The 13,778-nt window shown below is 35.8% G+C and overlaps 1 protein-coding gene across 1 annotated transcript in view; it reads left to right on the forward strand.

Moving 5' to 3' along the window:
* The window catches only part of LOC135102035 (bromodomain-containing protein 3-like), a 35,041-nt gene that overhangs the window by 7,604 nt on the left and 13,659 nt on the right, over nucleotides 1-13,778 (forward strand). Inside the window, exon 2 of the mRNA XM_064006681.1 lies at nucleotides 9,154-10,012. Within this exon, the coding sequence (XP_063862751.1) occupies nucleotides 9,154-10,012 (859 nt within the window). The remainder of the gene's footprint in view (nucleotides 1-9,153; nucleotides 10,013-13,778) is intronic.

A 13,778-nucleotide genomic window follows, 5' to 3' on the forward strand; every position in this document is an offset into this window, starting at 1 on the left:
AAGTGTTAAGACTGTTTTTTAGTACTTGCACAGATTAGTTGATCCTGATGTCATCCATTGACTGCATAATCATGGAGCGCTGTCATTTGATGTGTTACTACTAAATTTTGTGTGACGTGATTGCATGCTTAAGATACAGAGTTAAAAGGGTGAAGATTCGTATCATTAATATCCTCTGTAATTTAGAGATAGGTATTCTTTGTAATAAATTTTGATGTTTTCAATGAAATAGCAACTTCTAATTTTTGTGGAAATCATTAATCTAACTAAATCTAAACTCTATGGGGGTCCAAGTTAGTGGCAAGAGTCAATTAGAGACGTCGCAGTGAGCGTTTTGATACCAGATAGCGCCAGAATTTTTAATTCTCGCCGGAAAATAAATACTTTTTGGGGCAAGGTTTTACAAGCTTACAAAGGTGTATCGTTGCACAGTAATGCGTCAGAATTTTAAGTCAATTAATTTCGTGATAACTGACAGCACATGACATTGTTTGAGCCTCTATTCATAATTTCAGATGATATTCTTAAAAGAGCCTATAAGTGTATCAAGGCAGGCAATCTGTAATTTTCTACTGACCTCAATGGAAGTATACTAATATATACTTGCATTTTCATGTACTAAACAACAGGCAAATCCATTTAATGTAAAGAAAATATAATTTTGTATCAGAGACTTTATTTTTGCGGTACGATCACTATCCTCGGGTACTTGGGCAGCGAGCAAACCAAAACACAGGACCACGCTTACTCGACTACCCTGCACAATGGATACATCACCGCCACAATCATGGACTACAGCGGAATTAAGAAAATTCCTGAAAGAACGAGCTATACCCTATTCTGGATATAGTAAAGCAAAGTAAAGGCCTTTGTATCGGCAGAACTGAGAGGCTATTGTTTACACTTTACACTCCTTCCTAACGGCGCGCGGCGCTTTCTTTAACTGAAGAATCATGATCAACATAAGTACGTCGTACGTCCGCCAGCGGTGCTGTTCTTTTTTTTATTTCACTGATTACTTTCATATACAGGACGTGTCAGTGATATCTGATATTTTTCAACATTCCCAGATAAAATGCACAAGCCGAAATCAACATCCTTTTATTTTTACTGTTCATACTTAAAAAAAAAAATCATTACCTATTTTTAGTTTTATCTTATAATTCAATTAACAAAGCCTTATCATACACCAGTAAGTATGAATATTAATATTAAGGGTTATGTTTTTAATTTTAGATACACTTGTGCAGCAATTCATGCTGTACTTTTCCTGCACATCGATTTCAAATTTAGCTAAGACACCCCTTTGCCCCAGGAAATCGGAGACAATTAAAAATGCTGGCGCTGATAGGTATCTACCAGCCTCACTGCGACGTCTCTAATTGGGAATAATTTTACTCAAGGAGTTGCATGCACCTGACCACTTGTCACACAGCACCATGGACTATTTGCCTTGCCTCTTTCTAGCAGCTTGAAAATTTTATCTCTTATATTTTTCCAGTAAACTTGTACTTTTGATAAGACCAACTAAACTGTTCCATGTCTTTGAGACCCATCATGTAATTTTTATTGGCTAATGTGGCAATTCTTTCTTGTTTTCCATGATAAAAGTTAACTGTTTGTGCAGTCCTTGTGTGGATTTGATGATGCATGTGCTGGGTGTAAGTGATAGTTAAATAGCCTTAATGCATTAATTATTGCAAAAGTTGCTGGTGGTGTCAGGGTTACCAAAATTTTGCACATTCTTTGTTCTTCTGGCTTCAACTGCTGTATTGGAGTTATTCAAAATTAGACTGGTACATATTTGTCTTTCCAATTTTGTCAGAAGTCATGCACTCAAGGCAAAATGCAGAAGCAGGGTTACAATATCTTGATGGCAGTGTGAAATACAGGAATTGTAAGATTGTTAATATTTTTGTAGCTTAACAGTAAAACTTCCTCGTCTGAAAGGTCTTGTAATGTTGGACATTTGTTTTATTTTGCTACTAGTCGGATCTTTCATGCTCTTAATTGTATTTCATTCTGTCTTTGTAATATTAATGGTTTGGTTATTTATTGATGTATTAAGTTGATAACTTATTTTCTCTTATGAGAATATTACCCATTTTGTTATGGTAGATTTGAGGTTTTGTTTGTAAATGTTGACTTTTTGTAACAATATTTTTGTAATATATATATATATATATATATATATATATATATATATATATATATATATATATATACGGATTATTGATACATTTGAACTTCAATAATCATATGATGTTACCAGTAATTAGTAATTGAAATGTGGTGCATGATGGTAAATACTTTGAAACTGTAGTATTGTACCATTTATTAGTAAAGTTTCTTGTATTCAAATTATACTTTACCTATCTATACTCTCTTAAGACCCATTCTTGGCACTTCTCCATGACAGAAGAGTCTCCAGCTGCTTTTGTTTATTCATCTTTGTACTACATTCTAGTCCTTCCTCTCCACTCTCCATCTCAAGTACGTATTTCAATAATCCTTATATTTTATAGAAGGCTGTCTTTTTAGAGCCACAGCATCCACCATATGCTGGTATGTAAGAATTGCGTGTTATCTTACTTTTCCATGATAATTATTTTATTTCATGCCATCATGCTTCATAATGACCCAACTGTTTATCTTATAAATTTCTTTGAGCATTACTTCATTGCATGCCTAAAATGGAACAAAAAGTGTCTACACATTCATGTCTTCCATTAATGTTTTCAGTAATCAGCATTGCTTTTGGTACTTAACTATTACAGTGTTCATTTACTTGAGATCTGGTCAGTTTAATTTTTACATATCCTTGCAAGTTATCACTACTGTAATAGTACTGTTACCTTTGATACAGATGGTGTTAAACTGAGTTTATAATTTTCTTGGTAATCTTTTAAACCTATTTACAAACTTGATATCAAGCAAAGTTCTTTTTACTAATCTCCTTCACCAACACTTATAAAACTGTGTAGATAACTATTGATGTGTAATGAAAGATGAATCTTTGACCATGTTTCACTCTCATTGTTATGGTGTCATGTCACAAATATTGGCTAAATTATAGATGTTATAATGCCTTTGGAAGTACACTTTAAAAGCAATGGAAATAGCATGCAGTTGTAGTTCTAGAATTTTTGAATGGCTCATCTTTCAAATACCCTATCTATGGACATGACACAGGATGATCAAGTTTTGTCTGAATTTATAGCTTTTTACTTGTAATGTTTGTGGAATTAAATTTCAGTCTGCAGATTCTGGCCGAAAGCATTCCTTTGTAGCTCAGGCATCGAACTTGATCTCATTGACTTGAATAGCATGCCTTAATCACCAGTAGTTGGAGGCATTGTGTATACCTGTAGATTCATTACTAGTGAATGATGAATGTTGAAAGGAAGAGAGGATTGCCATGTAGTATTCCAAAGTAATGGAATAATTTTTACATCTGGCACATCTGTGATGAAATGGAAGTGGAAAAATTTGGTAATGACCAATTAATTAATTAAGACATGAAATTCTTAGCAGAAATATTATTATCATTATCAGTTCATTCCTGTTTACATTTAATCATGTTGCCTATCATGTCATATCTTTAAGATCTGTGAATAAAACAGTTTTTATCTATTTTGCTTATATTTTCTCAATTCTTGTTGAAGATCTAACATACACACTTTGGAAGCCACAACTAACCAATATGTTCCAGTGCTGCTGAAATTGCATTGGACAAGTAATAGAGACTGCTGCTCAAAGAAGACATGTAATTTCTGAGCAAGAAGGGTGCTACCAGAGTTTGTGGACACATGCATGTTACCTTTTAAACCACACATTTGTAGTTCAGCCTATGTTGGTCGAAATGAAAATTATTTTTTTATGCATAGATTCATCATAGTGTTATGAATTGTGTTGCTTTTATTCCCTAATTTAATATTTTTAAAGCAAAATCTTTAATGACATACACAAAGAGACATAGCCTACTTACTTTTATGGATTGTGTTCCCAAGAAATTATGAGTTCCTGCACACATTTAGTTAAGAATTCTCAACAAGTTAGTGGTTTTAATCATTATCATGCTCATTCTGTCCACTTTGTAAGCTTAATAATAATTTTTCTCCAGTGTAAATGCTCCTCGTGCTCAGATTTGTGTGCTTTGCTGCATGAATTTGATAGTGGGTGCTCTCCCTGCTTATCAATATAATTTTTATTCATATGGCCTTCATTTATCCTCTAGTAAGCCCATATTTATTACTATTGTTATTTCTTTGGCATAGGCACAAATTTTTCTTGGTATCCAGCCCATCCTCTCTCTCTCTCTCTCTCTCTCTCTCTCTCTCTCTCTCTCTCTCTCTCTCTCTCTCTCTCTCTCTCTCTCTCTCTCTCTCTCTCTCTCTCTCTCTCTCTCTCTCTCTCAGCCACCCAACTTGAAGATTATGTGATTTGGTTCTTTATCTCATTCCTCACTCTTGTAGGTTTATGAAATTCTCTTGAGATGGATCATATGCTTTTTTTAGAGAACATCCATAATTTGTATAAACATTCTTCAGCTGGAGGATCAGATTTTTTTTTTAATTAATTAATTCATTTTTATTTTTTATACAGCTTTTCTGTTTGGTTTTCATGACGTTTGATTTTGTAGCTAAATGTGTTGTAGCAGCAGTTTCTTTAAAATGACCTTAAATTGTACAAGAGGTATTGCAGTGGCACAATTTGAAGTACTGTAATTGTGGGATAATGATAATGGTTTATTTTTTTTATTTTCATATTTTATTTATTTTGTTTCTTCATAATACATGAGGTAATAAAGTTCTTGAAATGCTTTTTGGTGAAAGGCATATTTGTAGGAAAACAGGTATATCCATGGAACCTTTTCCTTTAATGAAAGCCTGTATCCACCAGATCAAAGTGAATATAATGACTTGAAAACTCAACTTAATAAAAGAGCTCTAACATTCAGGAAATTATCAATATCCTAAGGATAACCATAACTCATGATATAAAGAAAGCTTATCAGTTTAAAAATACATGAATTTGAAACCCCAATTTATTCTTCCTGTTAAGTTTAAATGACTAAAGAAAATCGTGTAAGCTAGTTTACCATATAGAAAAAATAATTGAAAACCTTAAGTATCTTTATGAACATGAAAAATATATACAAAAATATTTAAAACAGGATATTGTGATCGTTTACTCATGATGTAGCCACATCTTGGCTTTCATAGTACCTGGAGGCTTTTTTAAAGATGAAAAAAAAAAAAAAAAAAAATGATAAGTATGCTTATTTATGGCAAGTAATATGAAAACTGATTTTTATCATTGTCTTGTTGGTTCAGTAGAACCCAATCACTAGATAAAATACCAATCCTTGTTGAAGGTGGGGATACAATTCAGTCAACTGTGCAGCGTGCTGCTGCTCCATCTGCCTCTTGCAACCTGCTCTGGTTGGCTGGTGGGTGGATGTGGCCTGTATCTGCCTTTGGGGATAGAGAGAGAAGGCAGATTTTTTTCCTCTTCTTCTTCTTCTTCTTCTTCTTCTTCTTCTTCTTTTTTTTTTTTTTTTTTTTTTTTTTTTTTTCCCTTCATAGAAATAGTGTACAGGATTTGAGGTAAGCTCCATTTGTTTTCACAATTATCAAGCTATTTATTTCTTTTCATTTATTTGTTTATGTATGTATATTTGTTTCATTTTATTTTATTTTTTCCCTCTTCCCTCCCCCAACCAAAAGATAAAAGTCTTTGTGCTTCTAGCACAGCATTGATATATTGACACCGTATGGCCGTATAATTAGTATCAGCATAGGATAATTTATAATGTATATATGTCAGCTGGATGTTAGGGTCTTTTTTGGTAGAGTGAGACTTGTTTTGTCATGGAGCACTGTGATAGAACTTCCATTTTATGAATTTAGAGATGGAAAATCACTAGACATGCACATTTAGCAATGCTATGCTCTTAAGATGTGTAGGAACAAAATAACAAATGAGCATGCCTAATGTGGTTTGCCTCTTGAATTTTATTTTGAGTTGGAGATCTTAGTGGATTAGTGGCCATTCTTCAATGATATGAGTTTCATTATGCCTCTCTCTCTCTCTCTCTCTCTCTCTCTCTCTCTCTCTCTCTCTCTCTCTCTCTCTCTCTCTCTCTCTCTCTCTCTCTCTCTCTCTCTCTCTCTCTCTCTCTCTCTCTCTCTCTCTCTCAAGTTAATAAATGGGAAGAATGGCAATATGCTAGGTTGGAACTACATAGTCACAATGTACCATGTCTGTTGTTCAGTTCATATAAAAGAAATTAAGGGAATTGGAGATGGTCCCTATATTTTCATTCCTTCAGTTAGGCTAGATGTGGTGTTTTGTTTTGGCACTCCTTTTTTTTTTTAAGGAGAGATCTACAGCTATCTTTGCTGTTAAACACTACCTGCTGCTTAAACATTACAGAATGTAAAGCCACTGAAGCCACCTATTGCATAAGAATTATAATATGTAAAGAAATTCAGTGTTCTGTATAGTAGCATTAGTGTATGAGATGGTTTAGGGGTGAAGATGCAGTAAGCAACAAATGTACTTCAGTTATAAACTAAATTGGATAAAAGATCATATGAAAACAAAAACTTGAGGCTTGCCAAAGTTGTGTTTACCATGTTGAGGGAAACAAACTCTTACTCAGATCTTTGATTTAAGCAAAATCCTGATTTTCTCGTGTTCAATTTTCTGTGAAATTTATCATTACGACCTACTGAAATTATGATTCTGTAGTTTCAATTCTTTAGATTTATTCCAACTGGATTTATGTAAAGTTTGCATTAACTTCATTGTATAAATATCATGGTTAAATTAACACCTTGCTGGCATTCATCATATATAGATGAGTAGGTGTGTTATGTGACACAGTCCAGTCCATCTTTGAATCAGGTTGACATCCCTTGTAAATTGGTAGCCAAAACAAGACATCCATACATCCTCAGCCTCACCTTTAACATTCACAATCACATTCCTTCATATCTTAGCCTTTACTGGAGGAGTTTAATCCTTACTAAACACAATATAGAAGATATCAGGTGTACAGAGAAGTTGAATTGTGCTGGATTTTGCCCTCATTAACAGACTGCATGGTACTTAGGTAACAGAATGAAGGATGATCATGTGGTTGTGTTGCTTGACATTAAAGTACTAGAATGGCCTCATTAAAGTCCACTGATGTGAAGAAAAAAAAAAAAAAAAAAAAAAAAAAAAATATATATATATATATATATATATATATATATATATATATATATATATATATATATATATATATATATATATATATATATATATATATAAAATACATAAAAGGAGGTCTGATTTGATGTACATGTCAGTGTTCACATCATGCTGTTATCATCCACTGGTATGAAGAAGTTAAACTCAAAGAACGTACTGCACTGGTCAATGTGGTAATGAGCATTCTGTTTTAAATTAAATGGTAGGGACACAAATGTAAATAGGAAATAGCGAACTTACTCTAAACAAATGTTTGTTTATATATATATATATATATATATATATATATATATATATATATATATATATATATATATATATATATATATATTTATTTATTTATTTATTTATTTATTTATTTATTTATTTACTTATTTATTTATTTTATTTATTTATTATGTACATTCAACAGCAGAAGGATTAGAATCATGTGTCTCCCCAGTGACTGCCTTTTTATGTATGCTATAAATTAGTGTGTTCAGCAGAAGTTTTTACATGCAGTTTAGCAAAATGATGTACCTACAAATTATTGGTCATGTAAATTAAGCAACTGGCAGCGAGCACAAGCTTTTGCTAATTGCTAACCTTTTCTTTAAATTAGGATATCACTATAAACATAACAATATTTGACCATATTTCATGTATGTAATTGCATCAGGACCAATGGGGGCAGTAATGCTTGAAAACTATCTAAAATGGTCATCTTATTAAACAGTCTATCAGTTTCCCTTAACAAATTTGCTGGCCACAAGTGCAAGCTCCTGTTGAACAGTCTATAGTGTAACAATAATAAATTCAAACTGGATGCAAAATATGCTAAATGATTTTAAAAAGTTGTATTTATATATGAAAATTGCCTGTGTTATAGGAAAAGTATACCTCATCACCTATACATAGCCAAAGGTTGTATGTTGGTAGCTTTAGTGACAGATGACATGATGAAGCATATAACCTCGGATGACCTTGTTTCTCCTTTGTTATTTCCAGTCTGCTTTTGCACTGTGAAGAAATCAGAGAATTTGGGATCCTGAAAACTGTATGATGAAACTAGGTGGAACGGTTTTGTATTTAATGGCTATATGAATACATTGTTTAACTGAAATAAATGTGAGGAAGTGAAGCTGCCAACCTGTTGCATCCTGCTTCTGCACACACTGCCTGTTGCATGAAAATTAACCATATTACCTTGCTGAAGAATTGGTCTATACTACTGGATTTGCCAGGGAAAAAACTGGACAAACACTACAGTTTCCTGGTTCTGTATAAAATGTCTATATATGTTTTCTTTGTGTTTTAAGAGCTAGAGTTTTGCAGCTAGTGATTATTTGAGAAACCAGTAAGGTGCCTATGTAGAATGGGGATATAAAAATACATTGTACTTGATATTGTTTGCAAAATGATTATCTGGAACTAAAATATCCCAAACTCTCTCTCTCTCTCTCTCTCTCTCTCTCTCTCTCTCTCTCTCTCTCTCTCTCTCTCTCTCTCTCTCTCTCTCTCTCTCTCTCTCTCTCTCTCTCTCTCTCTCTCTCTCTCTCTCTTTACAGATTTAAGGGTGCCAGGTTTAGTGGTTATTTGTGTTTTGGGTTCCGTCCTTATTGTGTGTATTTTTAGTGTTAAGATTCCTAAACCCTTTATTAGTTTTATAAGTGGTCATTCCTAGGAGTTTTATCTCAATCCATCATAATTCCCCTTTGATACTGTCCTTAAATTTCACTGGCATGTTGATGTAGGTACAATATTCTTTAATGAATATTCTTCAAAACATAAATGATCTACCTGATTTTTTATCCTTAATTCTTTCAAGCATGTTATCTTAAAAATTACAACAATTATGTTGAAATTATTACCACTTCTTTTCTTTAATACTTTTTTTTCTCATCTGTACAGAGACATAACCATGGAGGAGACAAACGGAGGGGGCATGCAGGTGGACTCTCCCCCTAAGGTGGGAGGGACAGTTGAGCCCCCACCAAGAGAGGAACCTATCATAGATCCCATTAATGACATTGTACAGCCTCCCTTCACCCCTCCATCTCATAGACCTGGACGTGTTACAAATCAGCTTCAGTACATCCAGAAGCAAGTGATGAAGACTGTTTGGAAACACCAGTTTGCTTGGCCGTTTCACCAGCCAGTGGATGCCATGAAGCTCAATTTACCTGACTACCACAAAATAATAAAGCACCCTATGGACCTGGGCACTATTAAGAAACGCCTTGAAAATAAATATTATTGGAGTGCCAAAGAGTGTATACAAGACTTCAACACTATGTTTACTAATTGCTATGTGTATAATAAGCCTGGTGAGGACGTAGTGTTTATGGCACAGGGTCTAGAAAAGATATTTTTAAGAAAAGTGGCAGCGATGCCCAAGGATGAAATTGAAGTAGAGGATGGTACTAGCAAAGGTGGCAAGGGCCGTAAAGGTCGGACACCAGCAGTGCCAGGAACAAAGCCTCCTAGACCTCCCTCAGTCCCTTCTGCCCCTTCTGTGACTGCCCCATCCACAGTGCCAGTGGTCACGGCACCTCCTGTTATGAATGCTGTTACAGTTGGGGGTGTCACCAGCGCTAGTTCGCCAGCCCTGTCCAACTCGCTCTCTTCCCCACCAACGGCTACTACCATGGGGTCATCTCAACTGCCACTACCCTTGAGAGTAAGCACCCCACCAACCACTACCACTGTGCTGGGTTCTACTGCTCAGCCCACCGTCCCAGCACCTGCATCAACAAACTCCTTTCCTCCGGTGAGTAGAATAATTATGAGTCTTGAGGCATTTGCTATTTGTTGTAGGTTTTACACTATATACCATAACTTGAATACTAGGTTGGAGCTGCAGTGTGCAAAGAAATCCAGCTTGATTAAGAGCTTGGTCACTGTATAGTATTCTGCATGTGAGGGTTAAAAAAAGAAAAATATAAATTTGGGCTTTCTACTTTTCCATCTATATGTATATTTCAGTTGCTCAGACTATTTGCTTCTTTTGTATGCATCATTTTATTTACCTATTTCTGTGTGTCTACGCTAAGGTCTTAGAACTTCCAAGGGAAGATAAGTATGGTACAAAAGTCTTTGTATTCATAATTCACAGCGGGCCATGTAAATATACAAGTTGGTCGTGTGGTTGTGTTTATCGGTGATGAGATGGAATCAGAGGAACTAGCACCCTTATAGAGTGTATTATACAACCATACATTATGAACCAGTTGGACGATATCTACATTGTTTTGACATTTAAAAAAAAAAAAAATTAACATTGTGAGATGGATGTGAATGAACAGCAGATATGTGAGAAATTGAGAAGCAATCTTGGGACAGAAATTATCAGTTTAGCAGTGAAAATAGGAAAACTGTTAGTTTGGCTATATGGAAAGAATAGATGATAGTGTAAAGGCAGGTGTGAGGTACCATTAGGTAAACCAAAAAAGATACGGAATGTGGCTCTGAGGTGTTTTAACAGCAGAGTAAGTAACAGCTGGTTCTTATGAACAAACATCACAGCAGAGTCACTGATATAACCTTGAGGGAGAATAACAAAGTAATAGATTGGTACGTTTGTTCTTGAGGCTAGGTGAGTTACCATAGTGTGACTAAGGCTTACCTGTATGAACATGGAACCAGACTTTCTATGCTGATGATAAGGGTACCCTATTGGAATTATAAGAAAGTACAAAATTGCTATTTATGAAATAAATAAATATTACAGAAAAAAAGTGATTGCCATTGGGTCAGTATAATGTTATATCTGGGTCACATGCCAGTCTTTGAAGAGGGAAGAAATTATAGTGATGTTTATCATTACCTTTCTCTTCATATACTGTTTTACACTAGAAGAAAACTTTCATGTAAATGGGTTGTTGTGTATGATCATGGAAGCCACAGGATGTCATTGTTGTGGCAAGGTGCCTTGACCTGCACTATAGATAATAAAATAAGTGTAATGGTAGGGCAGGACAGGTCTCCCATCAACATAAAAAATGACACTCAAATCCACTTTTCCTACTATGCTTTAGGTAATAAGGCAGATGTGGGATTCCTGAATGTGCAACTTTCATAGAGAGAACAGTGAGGATTTGCTCTGTAAGGAATATTTATGGTAATGATAACAATAACTCATTACTAGTCAGTTATACAGTTACTGCACCTGTCATACAAAGTCACACAAGCTTTTTCTCTGTCTCCTTTCCCCACCACATAAACTGATCCCTCCCTTCATCCTCTTTATGTGAGTAATGTGACAAGGCCAAGTGCCACCCACATGAAAATCTTGTTTTTGCATGCAAACAATACCTCAAAACATCTACATTTTGGGTTTGCTTGGAGTAATATCCTGTTCAGTCAGAATGGTTGAAAATGCTAAACAGTATCATGTTATAATTTGTCTTGTCCTCTTGTTAGTACATGATGCTTTCACCCTATGGTTCATGCGGTCTGGATCCAGTACTAATCTATGGCTTCTTTGAGGTGTTCATGATTTTACTGAGGGTGTTCATGTGTCTCCTGGTTTTGTGTTATTGGTCTCTCTCTCTCTCTCTCTCTCTCTCTCTCTCTCTCTCTCTCTCTCTCTCTCTCTCTCTCTCTCTCTCTCTCTCTCTCTCTCTCTCTCTCTCTCTCTCTCTCTCTCTCCACCAACTCTGACACAGAAGATTTGCATGTAGTGTGTGTCTCAAGTTAGTCAGGAAATGAGTAAGGCAGAGGAAGTGGTTGGATAGATGAGACTCCCTCATTGTCATACTGTTTAATGCAAGGTCCATTAGAAACAAGATGCTGGAGTTCAAAGCTCTGTTAGCGACAGAAAGGCTTGACGTAGTAGCAATAACAGAATCATGGATCCATGCAAGTGGCCGTGATTACTTTGGAGAATTTGAAATACCTGGTTACGGGTTATTTCACAAAGATAGAAATGATTACGAGGGGGAGGGGTAGCCATATACATCCTGGAAAACTTGGATCCCACTGAATGTACTTTTGACATAGGGAAAGAGCCACTTTGCACGGACCTTCAGTTAGGAGATGAAACCTATAGATTTATTCTGGTATACAGATCACCACACCAATGCCTTGAAGAGGATGTTGAAATGCATTTAGAAATTTCACATATGATCGGAAAAAACAGCAATTATCCTTGGAGATTTCAACTGTCACATCAACTGGGAAGATAGAACAGGTGACGTTGAAAGCAGGAGGCTTCTCCATTCTGCTGATGAAGCCTTTCTTACACAGTGGGTACTAGAGCCAACAAGAGATCTAGTGTTCACAACTGAGGACAGCCTTGTACATGACATTTTCGTGGATGAAGCCTTAGAAGGAAGTGACCACTACATTGTTAGATTTAAGTTCCACATGCCTGAGCTTAAAGAAAAGACCAATAGGTGCATCATCCCTGACCTCAGGAGAACAGATCTCGCTGGTTTGAGGGAGGGTATTGGTGCCATGCAGATTGAAGTATGCTCTAACATTCAGGAGTCATGGGACTTATTCCGAGATCGGTTTATGGTACAGCAGTCTCAGTTTGTGCCAAATAAAGTAGTCAGAGATGCATGCCGGCAACCAAAATGGTTCACACCAGAGATAGGAATTGCAATAAGTTAAAGGAAAGCCTCTTATCACCATTACAAGGTAAACCATAGTAGTTTTGCTCATCAAGAATATACTCGCTTGCGCAGGCGAGTAAAGAGGCTGGTAGAGGCAGCAAAACATGATGAGGAGCAAAGGATAGCTGCATCTTGCAAGGCTAACCCAAAAGAGTTCTTTAGCTACGTCAATAATAGAAAGCCTGTAAAAAACAAAATTGATCCATTGCGAGATGGTGATGGAATGCTTTGGAATACAGACCTCTAATTGGCTGCTATGCTCAATGCCCACTTCGCTTCAGTATTCACTGAGGAAGTAGATGGTGCAATTCGTGAACTGGTCTTGGTTCATAAGGGAGCCACTATCAAGGATATCCATTATACAATTAATGAAATGTTACATAGACTAGAAAAGCTTTGTGTTAACAAGTCTCCTGGTCCAGATGGATTCTTGCCCAAGCTACTCTGAGAGGTTCAAGAAAAGGTGTCTTCCCACCTTGTTGAGATCTTCAACAAGTCATTGCAGATGGGAGAAGTTCCTAGAGACTGGCAGGAGGCAAAGCGTGACCCCTACCTTTAAGAAAGGGTATCGTACAAATTTGGGGAACTACTGACATCCATCATAGGAAAGATATTGGAAGGTATTGTAGATAGAATAGCTGAGTTTCTGGAAGGAAACAACTTGCTGTTAGAATCTCAGCATGGTCACCGATCATGCTTGACTAGTCTGATAGATTTCTTCCAAGGTATGCTTCAAGAATACAATAGAAATAAAGCGATAGACATATTTTATCTGGACTTCCAGAAAGCCTTTGATAAGGTGCCTCACAAGAGGTTAATGACAAAAGTTTGACCTCTATGTATTGCAGGAGCAGTATCAAACTGGATAGAGGCCTGGTTAAAGGATAAACGTCAATGTGTAGTTATAAATGAGGTGTC

Source organism: Scylla paramamosain, chromosome 7 (assembly GCF_035594125.1).
Source record: "Scylla paramamosain isolate STU-SP2022 chromosome 7, ASM3559412v1, whole genome shotgun sequence".
In the NCBI taxonomy this organism is placed as follows: Eukaryota; Metazoa; Arthropoda; class Malacostraca; order Decapoda; family Portunidae; genus Scylla; species Scylla paramamosain.